General features: G+C 49.0%; 2 protein-coding genes across 5 annotated transcripts in view; both read right to left on the bottom strand.

Annotated features, from left to right (window-relative positions):
* Positions 1-3,532, bottom strand: part of STT3A (STT3 oligosaccharyltransferase complex catalytic subunit A) — a 26,557-nt gene extending 23,025 nt beyond the window's left edge. Inside the window, exon 1 of the mRNA XM_034754630.1 lies at positions 3,456-3,532. The gene's annotated coding sequence lies outside the window, so the exon portion shown is untranslated. The remainder of the gene's footprint in view (positions 1-3,455) is intronic.
* A 6,206-nt stretch (positions 3,533-9,738) lies between these two features.
* EI24 (EI24 autophagy associated transmembrane protein) overlaps positions 9,739-18,465 on the bottom strand; it is a 35,809-nt gene continuing 27,082 nt past the window's right edge. For all 4 annotated transcript variants that reach the window (XM_034754625.1, XM_034754627.1, XM_034754628.1 and 1 more), the window contains 5 exons: positions 16,654-16,773; positions 16,096-16,207; positions 13,467-13,578; positions 12,103-12,177; positions 9,739-11,406 (listed from right to left, as the gene is read on the bottom strand). In XM_034754625.1, the coding sequence (XP_034610516.1) occupies positions 11,244-11,406; positions 12,103-12,177; positions 13,467-13,578; positions 16,096-16,207; positions 16,654-16,773 (582 nt within the window). In that variant the 3' untranslated portion in view covers positions 9,739-11,243. The remainder of the gene's footprint in view (positions 11,407-12,102; positions 12,178-13,466; positions 13,579-16,095; positions 16,208-16,653; positions 16,774-18,465) is intronic.

The following is an 18,465-nucleotide window of genomic DNA, read 5'->3' on the forward strand; positions in this document are numbered from 1 at the left end:
GGGGGCTGCCCGAAGCCGGTAGCGCTGGCTCGGGAACTTGGCTCTTAAACAGAGCCGAAGTCTGAGTCAGGGGAGAGCAGAGCAGCTGGAGCCGGGGAGGAGAAGTGCCTGGCCAGCGGCTGGGGTCCGGAGGCAAGGGGGCTGCCTGAAGCCGGAGCACTGGGGCAGCTCTGCTCTTAAACAGAGCTGAAGAGTCAGGGGAGGAGCAGAGCAGCTGGAGCCTGGGAGGGGAAGTGCCCGGCCGGCGGGTCCAGAGGCATAGGGGCTGCCCGAAGCCCGAGCGCTACCGGCTTCATGGTTTGCCAGGCAGCCTCCAGACCCTGCACCCCTGGCTGGGCGCTTCCCCTCCCGGGCTCCAGCTGCGCTGGGGAAGCGCCGGCCGGGGGCGCAGGGTCTGGAGGCTGCCCGGCAAATGTGAAGCCAGTAGCGCTCGGGCAGCCTTTTTGCGTGGCTGGGAGGGAGGAGGGGGAGTTAGGGTGGGGCTGACAGTGGGGAAGGGGCGGGGCCAGGGCCCGTGGAGTGTCCTCTTTTTTTATTTTTTAAATATGGTAACCCTAACTATATATATATATATATATATATATATACACACACATATACACACACACACACACACACACACACACACAGAACATGAATCAATGGGTGTTACCATACACACTATAAGGAGAGCGAGCAGTTAAGGTGAGCTATTATCAGCAGGAGAGAAAAAGAACTGCTTGTAGTGGTAATGAAAATGGCCCATTTTCTGAAACCTAAATTTTTAATAGTTTCCCAATTTCAGGGGACACAGGAAGACCATTGTTATTCTACTCAAAGGTAACAGAATGCAAATGGCCCATGGGAGTGATAGGGCAAGAGAATCTGGCACTGGCTCTGGAGACTTTTTAGATAACAGAAAATCCAGCTCCGAGCTTGGCAGCAGCCCCAGGAACTTCAGGGTATCAAAGGATCTGGTGCTGGAGTTGCTGCCGACATATTTACAGTGTGTGTCACCATCTGGAATTCAGACAGTCAGTCTGCCTCACAGGTCGCTCTACTAACTGACAAAGTTGGCTCTAGGGAACATTGTCCAGCCATGATTTTGTCATCAGGATAGGGCAACCTGCAATTCCTGTACAGTAACTGCCCTCAGTAAGAGGAATAAGCAAAAGGGTGGGGCTCAGGGTCATGGAACAACTGTGGAACTGATACCACCAAGACATCACATCCCCTGCTTCCTCTCAGACTGAACAGAGAGTCATTACAGGCAACTGTTCCCTCTCCTGCAAGCCCCAAAGACTCAATCTTCTGCCCCATATTATTCAACAGCTCTATGATGCCTTTGGGAGAGCTACAGAGCTAACACAGGTGGAAGTGCCAGCAGAACACAGATGATGCCCAGCTTTGCATCTTCTTTATGTTAAATGTACGCAGCACTATCTCCCAGCTCTCTCAATGTCCAGTCAAAATCAGCACCTGGATCTCCCTAAAGCTGAACTCAGGCAAGATGAAGGTGATGCTTGTAGGACAAGGGAAAGTCCTTCAAGGAATTTGGCTCTTCTACAACTCCCCCTACTAGTGAGGGCAGGCCAGTCAGTAACCTTGGGGTCCGTTTTAAACTCCTCCATGGCACTGGATACCCAAATGATCATGATGTTAAAAAAGTGCCCACTTCCATCTATGACTGGCCAGGTGATTGCACTTCTATCAGATACAGAGCTCCTCGTGGGGATCAATATAATAAATGTCATTCATGGCCTCTGGGGTTTGATTATTGCAATTCATATTGCCCTGAAAAAGCTCCAGATGGTACAAAATACAGCAGCCCATCAGCTTAGCATCATAAGTCAACTCATCGGAGGTCTCCACGGTCTGCACTTCTCACCACTGAACAGTCCAGTTCAAAGTCTCTAGCCCAATAGCCCTCCTTGGGACTGGCCCTTGGTACCCCCCACCTTGAGCATGACCTCTCACAACAGCTCCCTGTCACTGGGGCTATGCAACTATCAAACTGCAGGGGAAGGCTCCTTAGTGCAGGAGACAGAAATTTCATGAGAGCTGACCTTAGACCAGAGGTTCTCAAACTGTGGTCCATGGACCACAAGCTCCATTCAGGTGGTCTGCGAATAGTTCCCTCTAAGATGCGTGCCTGGGCAGCCGCACAAAAGAGACTGAAGGCCACCCATCTAATTAGTGGAGCCGCGTAGGTGTGGCGCCACTAATTAGGTGCCTGGACCCTGGAGAAGATGCACATGTAACGTGAGGTGCTGGCCTTGCGGGGCATAAGGGGTAGGTGGGAGGGGGCAGTGAGTTGAGAAGAGGGGGTGGGCGAAATTAGGGATGTGCAGGGCTGCGGCGGCCAGAGAAAAAGAGGTGATTTTGCCCAGCTCCAGGGCTGCGGCAGCCAAGAAGAGACGGCCCTCCTTCCCCGCCCCAGCTCAGGGGCTGCTGCAGCGGGGGAGAGAGAGCACATCCATTGCATTAGAAAGGTAAGACTACTGATATTAAAATATGAGTGGTGTGCTTTTATTTGTAGAACAAAATTAATTATTAAGATTTTTTTTAAGCCCCCTCCCACCTACCCCTTATGCCCCCCAAGGCCACCACCTCACATTACAGGTGCATCTTCTCCAGGGTCCAGGCACCTATCGTTTACAATAGTTAGCTAACAGCACAAACAACATTTGGAAAGATCATTAAGTGGTCCGCCAAAACCCTCAGCAATTTTCAAGTGGTCTGCGGAAAAAAAAAAAAGTTTGAGAACCACTGCCCTAGACTATGGAACTCGCTGCCACAAAAGATACGTGGCCACAGGCCTCAGCGTGTTCAGAGCTACACCCATACTCAGCTGTTCCACTTGGCTACTATCCCTCACCAATTCCTACCCAGCCACTGCCGCCTGCACCCTCGCCGCCCGTTATTCATTAGAGTGCTGCAGGAGTGCTGAGGAGCCCCGGGCACGGACTGGGATCCCCTCGTGCTAGGCGCTGTACAAACCGAAACAGGAGCCCGGCCCTGCCCCAGAGAGCCCCTGGCCTGACACTCAGAGCGCGAGGCAAGCGGCAGGTACAGGCGGACCCACAAGGCACCAAGGCTGGTCAGCCCGGCGGGCAGTGGTCCCGGGGCACGCAGCGGTGTCGAGGCCTGGTGGCCGAGGAGGGCGTTAACGGGGGGCTCTGAAGGCGGGGCTGGGCGGGTGTGTGCGGGGAGCTCCCCCCAGCCGCGGGGCAGCCTGGCGGGGGGGATCTAACAAGGGGGCGGCGGAGGTCGGGACGATGGGGGGGACCCGGACGCAACAGCGAAGGGGAGACGCCAGACAGGGGAAGTGAGGACAAGCCCCCGCCCCGCTCCCCCTCGCCTCCCCCCGCCCCGGTCCCCCCCCTCTCAGCCCGCCAACGCGGGCACGCGCACCGGGGACCCGACGCTGCCCACGCGGATGCCCCGCAGGCCGTCCCGGGCCCTCACCCCCTCACCTGGGCGCTGCTCTCCGCCCCGCTCCCTCAGCCATCCATCTGCGCCGCGCACCCACCCCTGCCTGCCGCCCCCCCCCCCGGCTCGCTCCTCCTCCCCGCCCCTCGCTCCTGGGAACACGCCATTGGCACACACCGCTGTCCCTCACCGCGCCGCGGGGAGGCGACCCGCTACGCCTGAGCTGACTGGATACCGAGCCTGTCACTCAGCGCGGAGGTGGGCGGGACCGACGCTCGAGGAGTGATTTGTGGCTGGTGGAAAGGGGAGAGGAGGGGCGGGGTCCGGAGAGTGGGGCAGTTTGGTTGAGGCGCGAGCAGTGACGTGTCGGTCCAGGCGAGAGACGCCCGGAAGGGGCCGGCGGACAGGGGGTCACGTGACCGGATTCGGAAGTGGTGCTGGCTAGGCGGGGCCTGGTGGTGGCGGTGGCGGTGGCGGTGGCGGTCGGGAGGGGGCGGTACCCTAGGACAATTTCCCGTGTCAGGGCCTGAGCCACGTGATCTATCCCGCTAGAGCTCCCACAATGTGGGCGGCCCGGCCCGGCCTGGGATCGCTGTGCCCGGCGGGCCCCAGGGCTCACTCCCCGCCCTCCCCCCACAGCTGTCCCAACTTTCTGATCGCACAAAACTGAAAACCCTGCCCGCGCCCCCGCTCTCCCCCAGCCTCACTCATTCTCACTGGGATGAGGTTGGGGGTGGGGTGAGGGCTCGGGGGTGGGGCCAGTGATAAGGGGGCTCCAGGCTAGAGTGGGGAGGACAGGCTGTGGTGGGCTCTGGGAGGGAATTTGGTTGTGGGAGGGGACTCCGGGATGGGGTGTGTGTATAGGGTTACCATACGTCCGGATTTTCAGGCCTCAAATCCCCGTCCAGGAGGGAATCCCAAAAAGCCGGACATGTCCGGGAAAATAGGGAGGGAGGGGCCAGCGGTGCTCGGCCGGGGGCCGGAGCCACTGGGGCCGGCGGTGCTTGGCCGGGGCCAGCACCCCAGGGCCTGAGCCAGGCCGGGCGGGAGACACCGGGGCCAGAGCCTCTTGCCTGGGCCGGCTGCTGGAGGGAGCTGGAAAAATTGGAAAGAGTCCAGCGGAGGGCAACAAAAATGATTAGGGGTCTGGAGCACATGACTTATGAGGAGAGGCTGAGAGAACTGGGATTGTTTAGTCTCCAGAAGAGAAGAATGAGGGGGGATTTGATAGCAGCCTTCAACTACCTGAAGGGGGGTTCCAAAGAGGATGGAGCTCGGCTGTTCTCAGTGGTGGCAGATGACAGAACAAGGAGCAATGGTCTCAAGTTGCAGTGGGGGAGGTCCAGGTTGGATATCAGGAAAAACTATTTCACTAGGAGGGTGGTGAAACACTGGAATGCGTTACCTAGGGAGGTGGTAGAGTCTCCTTCCTTGGAGGTTTTTAAGGCCCGGCTTGACAAAGCCCTGGCTGGGATGATTTAGCTGGGAATTGGTCCTGCTTTGAGCAGGGGGTTGGACTAGATGACCTCTTGAGGTCCCTTCCAACTCTGATATTCTATGATTCTATGACCGGGGTGGGGGCCCGGACTGGGCTGTGCCCCCCAGCCCCAGCTTGCCTGCTGCCTGCCTGCTTCAGGCTTCCCGTGAATCAAATGTTCACGGGAAGCAGCAGAGTTGGGGCAGGGCCAGGGCCTGTGGAGTATCCTCTTTTTGGACACTTAAAATATGGTAACCCTAGGTGTGTATGAGGGTTCCAGCTGGAGGTGCAGCTCTGGGGTGGGACCAGGGATGAGGGGTTTGGGGTGCAGGAGGGGGCTCCAGGCTGGGACAGGGTTGTGGGGGGAGTTTGGGTGTGGGAGAGAACTCTGGGCTAGGGCAGGGGGGTGGGGTGTAGGAGCGGGTGTGGGGTCCTGCTGGTAATTAACACGGCTCCCAGGAAGTGGCCTGCAGTTCCTAGGCACATGACTGCCAGGGACGCTCTGTATGCTGCCCTCATGCCTGCAGGCCACCCCAGCAGGGCCCGCTCCAGCTTTTTTGCCGCCCAAAGCGGGAGGAGGGGAGGGGAGCTGAGCCACAATCGGCGGCAGCTCTACCACGCCGCTTTATTCTTCGGCGGTAGGTCCTTCCCTCCGAGAGGGAGTGAGGGACTCGCCACCAAATTGCTGCCGCGGACCCGGACGTGCCGCCCCTCTCCATTGGCTGCCCCAAGCACCTGCCTCCTGTGCTGGTGCTTGGAGCCGGCCCTGCACCCCAGCTCCCATTGGTTGCGGTTCCCGGGCAATGGGAGCTACTGAGCCTCCCTGGCTGTCCATGTGGCTGCTTCTGGGAGCCACAGGGAGCCTGCCTTAGTCCTGGACTTTTAATGTCCCGGTTGGCAGTGGCAACTGGAGCCACAAGGGTCCCTTTTCAACCGGGCATTCTGGTTGAAAACCAGATGCCTGGCAACCCTAACCCAGCCCCACCCCTACAGGACTGTTCTGCTAGGCCTGTGTGAGGCTGGCATCAGCACCTGGGCTCACTCCCTCCATGGGCCTGTCTTGCTGTGTCCATACAGGCAAGCCACCTGTACGTGAGTCTAGCGCACCCCCAGCAGGGCTATTCTGCAGTAATTGTAAAGGCAAAAATCATCCCCAACCCAGCTAGTTACATGAGTTCAAAATCTGTGTGTGGCCCAGACCTGAAGGTTCCACACCACAACCCCCAGTTTTGTGCTCACTGAACCCTTCCCTGTAACATCCTTAAGGGATTTCATGGAGGGCTCTGGCTCTCCACCCCTCCCAGGGTAAAAACTCTCCATGGTTTTCTTGGGTTTGAGTGGTTGGTTTCTTTCTGGATTTATGTGGGGTTTTGGGATGAAGAGGGCTATCAGGGGATTCTTTCCTCTAGCTTCTGGTTGCCTGCTGCAGAGGGAGCTGGGCGCAGTTGCATATGCTAGGGTTTGTGCATAAGCACAAAATCTTTTTTTTCAAAGTTGGAGAGAGTATAATAAACTAAAGCAGCATCACTGAAATTACTCACCAGAAAACAATGTCAACCTTGTTATCTTTTTCCATTCCCCCCCCCCCTTTCTCCATACCTTTCTAACCCATTCTCTCCATCTCCAGGCCATTTTCTTTTCCTTCTCATATGTGCTGTTTTCACTTGTTGCAGAGTGACTTTTCTGTCCAGTTGTTACTTTCTACGTTACATTGTCTCTTTCTCCCGCTTTTCTCTCCTCACATCTGGGTACACTTCCACCAAATTGTGGATGCAGTCAGTTGGAAAAGAGGGGGCACTCGAATGCCTGATGTAGTCATTCTGTATCTTTAAATAGATCTGAGAGTCTACGGGCTATGTATTGCTGTGGATTAAATGCAATTCTAGCAGCTGTAGTGGGACAACACCGAGTGACTATATGCTCACATAGCTCTCTGAGAAGAGGCTGGATTCCTGTCTATTTGCATATTTCTCAGACTGAAGGGGAATCTGGAGTCCAGCATCTTCCCATCACAGCATGATGCAATGACTTTTTGGCAGCCTCAAAGTTATGCTGAGAGATGAGGAATATCTGTGAGAGATTGCCTCTTCTGTGAATCCCAGGAGATATCTCACCCGCCTTGTCTCAGCCAAATTCTGCTCATTATACTCCTATAACTAGTCCCATTGACTTCAGTGTGGCTGCCTGTGTGAGCAGGGTTTGACCCAGAGATTTAATCATGCTAAAGGTAACACTGCAATAATTACACAACCATTTGCGACCATGTAGTGGCCAGTGCTACCTCCTATTTTATGTGGCACACACTGCAACATTCAGCAAGCTACAAAAGGAGGCCACATAAAGGTGAGTTAAGGTCATGGGTAGGGTTTGGAAAAGGGGCAGGAGAGTCTGCCCAAGGACATGGCACAGCAGTGGTAGATCCCCTCCCTCCGACACTACCCACAAACATCTTTAGGCTACAGATCTTAAATCTCCCATCAGTTACATATGTAAGAGAATTAAATCCTACTTCCCTCACCATACTTTCCCTTCTGTGTCCCCAACTCATGCACTTTCAGTGGACAGGAGCTATGTGGTTGAGCATTTGTTCCACACTTGGCTTCTTGAAATCCTTACCCCTGGGATGGCTTAACTGAATCTCCTCGTTCCATTTTATTTTTGACAGCCTAGGAAACATTCCCACATACTCGCTGGCACAGCAGTACCCTTACAAACTTGCTGGCACCTCATGTGCTGCTCCCTTCCTCAGTGTTTGTCTTGCTCTGATTGCTATGGGAACAAACAGCAGCTAGGGTCCAATACCTTGTAACTATATGCAGAAATCCACCATCATCTCAGTGAAGGGCTTGGTTCATTCTTTGGAACCTGTGAATTCCACATTGTTCGCCTCTAAATAATGCAGCACTGTGTAGTGTACTGCAACAGAAAGCTGGAAGGCCCCCATTGACAGGCTAACAAAGGAGAAGCTTCTACTCCCTTTTCCTAGATAGGCAAGACCTATCTAGGAAACAAGGCCACACAGAGGGAGAAGAATCCTACCCACAGTATTGGGTTTGTAGCCTTTTGTCCCTGGTTTGCTTAGGCAGGGAGGAGAAGCCTTGTTATGAGATTGTCTGCTGAACTCCACTGCATTACTGCTGCCTGCCTCTTATGTGTGCTGTAGCTCACTATGGAATTTGGCCTCCTGTATCAATCAGCAGACCAGAGCTGCGAGCAGCTCAAGCAGCACTGGTCATTTGATGGTGCATAGGTGAATAGGAAACAGCAGGCCTTGTCTGGAACAGAGGTCTTCATCCAGAAAACGGAGAGGCCAAACATGGTTGGAAAGCTATTAGGGTTAGAGGGAGGGAGCTGGCTGGTACACTTGCCAGAGAAGCAGCAATACCTTCACCTGTTCTATGTTTCATTAACTCTTCAAAACCCAGCTACTCATGCAGCCCAGACCACAATGAGGAGTATATTAGAACATGGAGTTTCCCTCAAATGACCCCTGTCACTTTCATAGCCTTCAATCACTATCCAGCTGATGGTGGCCAGACTTCAGCCCAGTACCATTGGCCAGGGAAGTCTTGCTACATCCTTCTAGCAAGAAGTGTTTTTAAGCAGGATAATCTAGAAAAAGTACTAGGTTACAGGCCCAGTGTAACCCTCCTCCATGCTGTTTATTTCAGTTAAGGCATCATTAATTTATCATGTTAGCCCGAGAAGGGAGATTCCCATAGCCACGTTAATCTATATATGTATGATCAAACAATAGATGTGTATAACAGATTGCATACTGGAGAAAGGCAGTAGCCCCTTCACAGTTAAATATGGAACCAACCTCCGTTCCATTGCCCACTTTTAGCCCCAATATAACTTTGAATTAGAAAGTCAGTTTGGTCTGAAAACTGCCATGTTTACTCAGAAAGCAACAAAGGAAGTTTTTGCAAAGTTAGTCCAACTGTTTTTGAGTTACAGGACATTAAAGTTCCCCTGATCTGAATGCTGAATTGTCTATCATTTGTCTTCCTCCCTTTGGCTTAAAACAATCTCATTGCTGCCCCTTCAAACTTTCCATAGAGTTAAATCTCCTTGAAAACTCATGCACCTGCTGTAGTTAAAGATGTGCACATCTCTGAATTCCTGATAAGAACAGTATGGTTGCTTATTAAGTGGGCAATGTCAGATGTAGTGTCCAAAACTATTTCCTTGCTTTGAAACGCTTGATTTGTGTCAGTAATGGAATAGGTTAATATATTGTCATTTAGCAACCTTAACTGCTGTTAAAACAAAGGTTTTGGTTGTACAGTAAACTAAGATTGTATACAATCTCTTTCAAAAATGTTCATTTTCAAAATTATCGAATCTCATATGAATCTGCCCCTTCTCTTCCCTGTAGCTTGCTCGAGAGAACACGTAACATAGAATTGTAGAATATCAGGGTTGGAAGGGACCTCAGGAGGTCATCTAGTCCAACCCCCTGCTCAAAGCAGGACCAATCCCCAGACAGATTTTTGCCCCAGATCCCTAAATGGCCCCCTCAAGGATTGAACTCACAACCCTAGGTTTAGCAGGCCATGCTTAAAGTGGCTCTCTCTAGTATTAATTTGAGAGTGCTTTGTAGCAAGCCGAGAGAGTCATTCACATTATTTAGAGAAGCTTAAGGGAAGTTCAAATTCTATTTCCATTTGCCTCCAGGATCAAGTTGTATTGAACTGTTTCCCAAATCTCCCCCACCTCCCTTCCCACATGTAGAGCCTCAAAGTCCCCGGATTGCAATTTAAGAATGACCCATCCACAGTAAAATGCAGTTTTTTTCCTTTTAACATTAACATCAGTGCTCAGACAGAACCCATTGCAATTTTTGATTTTTTTGTTCATTTTCATTTAATATTTCAGTGTGAAAATACTAGAGAAAAGTTTATCTGTAGACCAACCTCGGTTCTGAAAAACCAAGGGCTTCTTGAATTTTACAGATTTTTTTCTGCCAAACAGAAATTTTACATGCAAGAACACTGTCTAGAACCAGTATAGCTCACTCTCCCTTTGTGTATACAGAGTATATATATATACACACACACACACAGAGACTTACACACACACATGAATTCACATATCCTGAGCTGACAAAGCAGTTTCACTGCAGCTACAACCAAGTAAGTGTACTTTGGCTAATACCATTCCACCTAGGCTGGGACAACAACTGCAGTAGAGATAGTGTTGCCATGGCGACAGACTTGGAGCCTTTCACGTTAATTGCACAAGCTCTTTCTCTTCCCCAAGACACACACTACCTACTTTAAGCAGGGCAATGGTGCAGCCCAAGTCTGTCCGTTCTCCCATGAGTCCAGTAGAAACTGCTTGTTCTCCCTTGTGTTGTCTGGATACAGTTTGGAACCTCATAATTTTGAATTATTTTTTAAATACCGCCAGTATGCATGGTGTCTCCACGGAAAACTGGCAGACACTAATTTTCAAAAGCATCTGATTGCTGAGACAAAAAGATACATTAAAAAACCTTACAACCCAACTACAGAGTTAAAGTGTTTCAATAAGTTTCCATTTCACTTCCTGACCTTGTTTATACAATTTCCCTTTGAAATTTCAGGAGCTTTCCCCAGCTCCAAACAGTATTTAAAAAAACCCACCACATTCTGCTGTTTAGGTTAGGAATTTGCGTCATCCTGATGAAAGGCGATGCTCTCCAGTATATATACTGGATACAGAAAGGTGGCACTTGTCCAAGTCTTGTATTGAGGAAAGACCCAAAGTTTGCCAGTTGACAGAAAGAGCTTGACTGAAGCTCATTGGATAGTGGGCTGGGAGAGTCCCCTCTCTATATAAATTGATCTTGCCCCTAGATCAGCATGATCCAGTTTTCTTCTAATTCTGCTTTTCAGCACAGCAGGAATTACAAAAACCTGACCTGAGATACATTATACAAAGAACTATAATCATTGAGGAATCCAACAGTTGTGGCGCAATCTACTTTAGACACTCCCATCAGCTCCACAAAGCTACAGCAAAACGTGGATTACAAAACCATTCTTCCTGGGGTATCGAGGGAAATGGCACAGGAAAAGAGTATACAAAACAGTACAGGCACAGGTCTGTTACACTCTATAAAACACGCACAGAGAACCCGGCTTTTTAAAACTCACAAAGGTGTTAAAAATCCAGACTTTTCCAGAGATTTCCATCCACGCTCTCAATGTGACACAAAACCAATGTCCAAGTGGCGCTTACAATGGTGGTTAGTGGGGAAATGCACAAGCCCCTTGGCAGAATGGGTCCTGCCCTTCCCTAGGTCACAGGGGCACATGTAGCAGCCAAGGATGACACACACACACACACACACCCCTTTGGTTGTGGTTCAGTGCCTCAAAGCAGCCTTCTGTTTGGCAGGGGATGAGTGAGGAGAGGGCAGTCTATCTACTGAGGAGGAGCTGCTCAGGGTGGACTGAAGGTAAACGGTCTTGTGAAAGAGTCTGTTGCTGAGGAAAACCACCAAGGAGAAGAGACGCAGCTGGAAATGGCTGAAACACAGAACAAATGCTGTGAGCTCCCATCCCAAAGTCTCAATTGGTGTCTCTTGCACGCATACGTGCATGCACACACACAAACACATTAATATAATAGTGCAGTAAGAAGCTCCCTTTGTCCGTTTTTATATTTTGCTTAGTATATTCTAGGATAATGAGTGTCTTCACAACACAGATTAGTAGATACACTCTACAGTGACAAAGAGTAAAGGCCTAATGTAGGCACAGTTATCATATCCACCCCCCCAGGAAATGCAGGATGCCTCCATTCCATCCTTGTATCTACATAGGGAGGACAAAGCAGACCCAATTATTCCAACCGTGGGGTTAAATCTGCCTTGAAAAGCTTGAAGCTGCAGATAAGAGCTGAGCCGACGGCTGCCCAGGAATTCCAGGGTTTTGGCATACAGGGAGGGTGACATAAGAGGATTTCAGTTCAGTGCAGGTCTATCAATAACCTCAGAGAACCTTTCCCTTCCCAATAACGCACCCTTTTGAAATGTTAACACAATGTCCTCTCTGTTAATAAAATCCTGTTTAATTTCCCTTATTTTAAATTAATGAAGGTGTCCCAACACTATCGTTCTTTCATCATTACATGACCAATATGTTCAGAGATGCACAAGGGCACCCCCTGTCAGTTCGTCCTGCATCTAGCATTATCATGAGTTTCCTACGGAAAATACTTACTATGCTTTCCCAGGTGTCTTTGCTTCATTGGCGCTGATGATAAATAGAGGGAAAAGAATGGAGAACAGGCAGCCACTGCAAAAAGAAGAACGCACATTGAGCAAAAAGCCAATTACTGTAAGTTGGTGTCATAATAAGGTTACACAGGAAAATGACCTCCCACGCAATGGAAGCTGATTTCAGGACATCTCTTTGCAGGGAGTGGAGAAGGATGAAGCGAAGCACCATTAAACACAGGGGAAATCAAACAGCCCAACCAAGGGCCACACTGAATTTGTATAAATGGAGCAGACGGCACCCGTCACAATGTTTATAGGGAAACACATTGTGCAGAGACTACATTTTCCGGCAGCTCAGATCAAGAGAGAGTATCACGTGCCGGGATCTGTAGCTTCCATAGGCTGCACCTGCATATTAAATAGAGATTGCTGTGGGCTTCATGGGACTACTACTGCAACCATCAGCACGTCACTGCAGCTTTAAGGGAGACAATCTCAGTCACATGGAAGACGAGTAAAAGGTGTGGCATTGACAATATAAATAAAGGACAAGTAACTCCGGTAGGATCTGGGCATGTTTAAATCTTTCCCTGCTGGGATCCACTGCAGTGTTCTTTTAAGTATTCAGTGACCTTTCAGAAGAAGGGACAGATACGCAGCTTGACACAGGAATTGGGATTTACCTCCCACATATATGCTGTCTCTGTGTTACCTTAGGCAGGGCCGACACAGTTAGAAAGGCAGCTCACCAGAGAGAAGCTTGTCTGCATCAATAAATAGTGGCCCCTGCTAGTCTACTTACTGCTCTGCATTATAAGGATAAAAGAAAACATGCCGCTAACGTTGGCTCCGTCTGTAAGAGTATTCCAATCGTATGGGAGAAGGTTTCAGCAAAGTCAGAGCAGGACGAGAAATCAGAAAGCAAACAGCAATGACATCATCTCAGCAGAGAGAAGATTTCTGAGCAGGGAGAGGATTTATGAGCTTTTCCCAGCCACTGTGCCTCCAGAATGGTCAATACAGTGGGGCAGGAAGTAGGGAAGATTCTATTATCCAAATTATGTCTCATGGTTGTATGGCAGTTCGGTGGAAGAATCTGCACTACAGTTCTGATTTTAATGGAGAAACCTTCCTTATTCCGAAATGTACTTTTCCCTCCAACTACTTATTAGCAGAGCTATTTTCCTATGGTGCTGTGGAAGCAGATATACTCCTCTGACCTGCAGGGGTTGGGGAAAGGTACACTTCTCTGGTGGTCTCGTGGAGGCTGGCAATTTTAGGTGGTATTTGGGGGACGTGTTACCTCTGCATTCATCACCCTCAAAGCAAGGACGCCCAGTGCTCCCAATTTACAGTGAAAGTCACCTGATGATGTAAGACGACTGCATTGCAGTGAGAAAAGCCAGCGGTAAACCAAATCCAAAGTAATAGGGCCAGTTCCTCTCAATGTTGGATAACCGTTGATGCATTTCAATTCCTAATAAAAAACACAAGTTGACGTACAGAAATTTAAGGAACTAAGGCAGAAAAGTTTTGGCTAAAGAGCATGTGTTGTCACTAAATCTCATATTTCTAGAGTGTCAGGCATCCTGCATGATCCCAAAGTAATTTATAAACTACATAAGGGAGCTGTAGTGGCCATTCCATAGGTAAGGTTGCAAACAAGTGTCTATTATAAATTAGATTTGGGATCTACCCCATAAAATCCACAAACAAAAGAATATCAGCCTCAAAAGCGGTGTGTGAAGCCTGAGACGACAGTAGAATTTTTCTATCATGCTTCCATAAAATCTGACAAGGGATCCGTGATTTACACCACCATAGAAATAGAGATGTTCTTCAGAGTCTAAAAATGTAATTGTTTTGCCGCTTTTGTAGTAAAAAACAGAATATAAACTTGGTTTACTGGAGCCACTGACTTGATAAGACAAACGGCACAAGACAAAAAGCAGTTGATTAAACTCCAAGTTTAGATAACATCAAGACTTCAAAGAGTAACCTCAGAAAAGCTCGGTTAAAATATGGAGGACTATGCTTTTTTAAAAAAATATAGTAGGTTTCTACCTTCCTCCCCACTGCTTTTTTTAAAAACTTTCTTGTAAAGGTTTTTCCCCTTGATAAAAATCACATCTACCATCATTGAAATGCAGACACATTTGGAATAAATGTGGCAGTAATTTGCCAGTGGCCTGTAAAAATACAGAACATTTACGGTGTTAAATGAAGAATCTAATTTAGATTATGAGCTTCCTGTCTTTTTATGCTTAAAATGCCCTGAGGCATATGGTGTGATGCAAAATAACGCTATGTTAGACTGAAACTTCAATAATAGTTGAAAGTAGGTGGCAAAATTAAGTTATTCCAATTGTAAAACTGAACTAACACTCCTCTTGTGAAAAGTAACATGGGATCTTTTGTCAGCACAAGTTGTCAAGGCATCTCTCTCTAATCTGAAAGGAAAAAGATACCATCATTTCGGTTTTTCTTCTATTACCTTTGCTGGAGAAGGTTAAACAATTAAAACAATTTTACCATAGCTGTGAGAGACAAGTAAATGTTCATGTTCTGCATGTCTGGATATGTGCATTACAGGGCAAGAGATGGCCTAGGCCTACCTGACATTCATCATCAGGCTCCTTCCCAATCCAGAGCTCTAGCATTAGAAATGAAAGTTCTCTTTTCTTCTAGTGTTTTTTTCTCCAGCTGAATTTAGAATTCAAATGGTTCCAATGATGGTAAGATTGCCTCTTTGGATTTAGTTCCTGTTTGACTTAATTCCATGGAGTGGAAAATATTTGGAGCTGAAAAACCATTACACAAGACAACCTTGCTTTTTCCCCTGGAACTACGAATTCTATGGTACACTGCAAACCAAGTCAGAAGGGGACCAAATCCAAGGCTTTCAAGTGAGAGCCACCAGGAGAATTTCAGACTGCATCTGGCCCTCAAACAAATGTTTATTATTCTACTCATCTTTCCTGCCGCTTCAAACACCATGTGACTATTTCTGCTATAGCCTCAATGAATAAGCAGGCAAGAGATTCAGGACAGCACAACCAAGAGTGTTCAGTCACAGAAAAACAGAGAAGGGCAGTAAGTCATCTATAGTGGCCCCTTCTCAGCCAGTGTTAAATGGATTGTGAAATGATGTATTCACCCCCCTGGTGTCTGTACTGCTCTGTGTATTGCACCCACACCTTGATGCCATAAAGATGTGGAGTCAAGATCCCTATCAGGATTTGGATTCACACTGCAATGGAGCATGCACCAGAGAAGGGTTGGCTGCGATGTCAGAGGTGCCAGACTTCAGACAAGTCCCATCTGGTGACTGTTTCAGGTGGAAATGTTCCCATAGCACCTTCTGAAGAAAGTCAGGGATAACGTGCCAGTGTTGTAGCCAACATTCCTCTCTCTCAGTAGAACAGTCTCTTGGACCACTAGTGGTTTGGTTGATCCATTGCTTATGCAGTCCCCATAACAGCAGGATCTCACTCCCAACTATGAGGTGCTTTGGGGTGCTGCTCTGTTTTATTCATCTTATTGACGTGTCTCCCTTGAGCAACACCTCAGCTCCTATACTCAGACCCATTACTGAGAACTAACATCCAAATGTGACTAAACAGGCAAGACCATTTAATAGAGTAGTACAAGTGAAAATCATCTCCTAGTTAAATTGCTCTTGTGTAAACAGCACAAGAAATCTATCAGCCTAGTAAGGTTTAATGCTCTGAAAAAAACAAATCTGCAAATACAGCAGAGATTGATTCTCTAAAGAGAGGCTCATATTCCATACTCTTGAGGTGAGGAAGGGAGAAAGAGAGAGAGAGAGAGAGAGAGATCACTTGGTAACATCCCAAGTTACTTGTCTGGATAAAGTGTGTTTGAAACTGGATTGTCCTCCTATCGGGGAGCTTATGCATTTAAAATATTTCCAGCAATGCAGAATGTCCCCAGACACATGCTGTTAGCCTTGGAAGTGAAGGGTAGCACTAACCTTTATTAAACCAGCGGTACTCAAAGCAGTACAGGGAGTAGAGCAGCGACATGTGCAGGAGGCTAACCAACTGGCCAATGATATCAATTGGGAAGAGGCTCACAATCATCCCCTGCAGAGGAAGAGAAGAAATTGATTGAGTTTGCTTTCTGCAGTGGTGGATATATGTACAGCACAGCAGGAACACAATACATTTATCTTCACCCTAGAGAGTGATATGGGAGCACAACTAGAGAGGACCTTGATGTCTAGTAGTTTTAATTTTATTCCCCCGCCCTCCAATAGGACCCTCCGAACCCCACCTCCCTTCTAGCAAGCTCATCCTGTCACTTTGGGAACATCAATCAATTTGGCCACAATTCTCTGCATATAACAGTTTCCTGGTCACAGCTCAGCCCTCCAGCCAAGAGGTTTTCTCTTCCAAGGCTGTCACTAATGAACAACAGCTGCATTCGAAGAGCAGAATGGTTTGGCATCTCCCCCTCAGCATTTCACAGCTAATATGCACTTGGTTCTCTACTGACCCAGATACAAAACCCAAGGAAGGTCTAATCTCACCTGGATGAGGAACAGTGCTTGCAGTAAGAGGTTAAATAGCATGTCAGCAATGATTTTACTGACACTGGAAAAGGGCTGGGGCTTTCTTCCGGAAACCTCAAATGCCAAATCTGCAATGTCCTGAAATAGAGAAACACATTTCAGGGAAACCAGTTTACAAAGACAATTAACACGAGTGACTGCACTGCTGATCTGCAGTCAGCATGCCGGTTCCACTGAGTACCCTTTCAGGATGCAATCTTGTCTTTTACTGATGCAGTAACAGCTTATTATATGTAGTAATAAGGGTTTGCACTTTTCATTCAAGGGGCTCAGAGTACTTTAGAAACCTGGGTATCATTAACCCCATTGCTACAAATGGGGAAACTGAGGCACAGAGTCCAAAAGGTCATACAGTAAGCCAGTGGCAGAGCTGAGACTAGAACTCACACCCCCCACTCCCCATCCCTTTCTCTAATCACATCACCATGCTGTCTCCATTGCATGTTTTCCAAACATACTGTCAATCAAATAACGGTGGCAAGAAAAAGAACAGTGGTCGTTTCTCGCAGAAAGCAGCAAGCCATCTCCCCATCATCATGAAACACACTGCACATACTCCACAGTGCACCTGCCAACACACTCAACACAAGCAACTACTGCACATCACATCTGGAACAATAACCTTTGTGTAGAAATGTTCCTTTTATGGCATTATACATAACAGAGCATATGGCCTTCCACACTTTGCCCAAATTAGGGCCATGCGAGCAGCTTGTTTGAGCCAGAAGGCCCTATCTAATACATCTGAAATAAAGCAGGTTATGGCTCATTTACAGAGGTCTGTGGAAACTACATGTTCCAGCATACAATGTTCCATCTCAATCTGATTGGTCACTGTAGTGGGGCGGCTGCCCCACTCCCTGAATTTGGGCTGCAGCAGGCCAGTGGGCCTGCACAGACAGGAAGCCAATCAGGGAAGGCCTTATAGGGAGCAATCAGGGCCCAGATTGGAGGGAGCCAGGCTCAGCCCTATAAGAAGGCTGCTCTGGAAAGGAGCAGTCAATCTGTCCCAGGCCTTCAACAGGGGAAGGTTTGTCTCCAGGCTGGGAGAATAGCACCCGGGACAGCGCAGTGCTGGGCAGGCCCGGGGGAGCAGAGGGTAACTCTAGCCCGGAGTCTGTCAGGCTGCAGGCCCTGAAGGGAAGGGCCTACCTGGTGCTAGGGGCCAAAGGGGAAGCGGCCCAGGGACGTGGACAGACAGAGGGAGAGAAGGAGGGCAGGACGGCTGCCACTAGAGGGTCCCTGGGTTGGGACCCAGAGTAGTGGGCGGGCCTGGGTCCCCCGCTTTCCCCCTTGCCTTGCACCCGGCCGACGGAGCAGCCATCTAGAGCTGCACCAACCCCCTGCCAAGAGGGGAGTGACTTTGAGGGTGCAGTTGGCCACATCAGCCAGGACGCAGAGAGGCAGCTGATTGATCCCCCCCCGGAAGGGGGCGAGGATGGACTAAGGGGCTCTGCCGGAGGGCAGTGGCTCGAAGAGGACGCCGTGAGCTTAGGAGCAACACGGATCCGGACATGCCAACCGAGGGCGAGATGACAGACGGGACACTACCAGGAGGGAGTGCTCCACTGGACAGAGCTAATTCCTGAAACAACCAGTAGGAGGCGCCAGGTGATGAGTCCCAACCCCGTCACAGTCACCCTCCACACTAAAACTAAAGGAGGCTGTGGGATGTACTATTGCTCTATGGTCTTAACTGACCCACCGTAACACAGCATATACTATGTCACTTGTTTAATGTGAACTCCTGCTCCCACAGCTAACGAGGGC

This window comes from Trachemys scripta, chromosome 21 (assembly GCF_013100865.1).
Source record: "Trachemys scripta elegans isolate TJP31775 chromosome 21, CAS_Tse_1.0, whole genome shotgun sequence".
Classification (NCBI taxonomy): Eukaryota; Metazoa; Chordata; order Testudines; family Emydidae; genus Trachemys; species Trachemys scripta.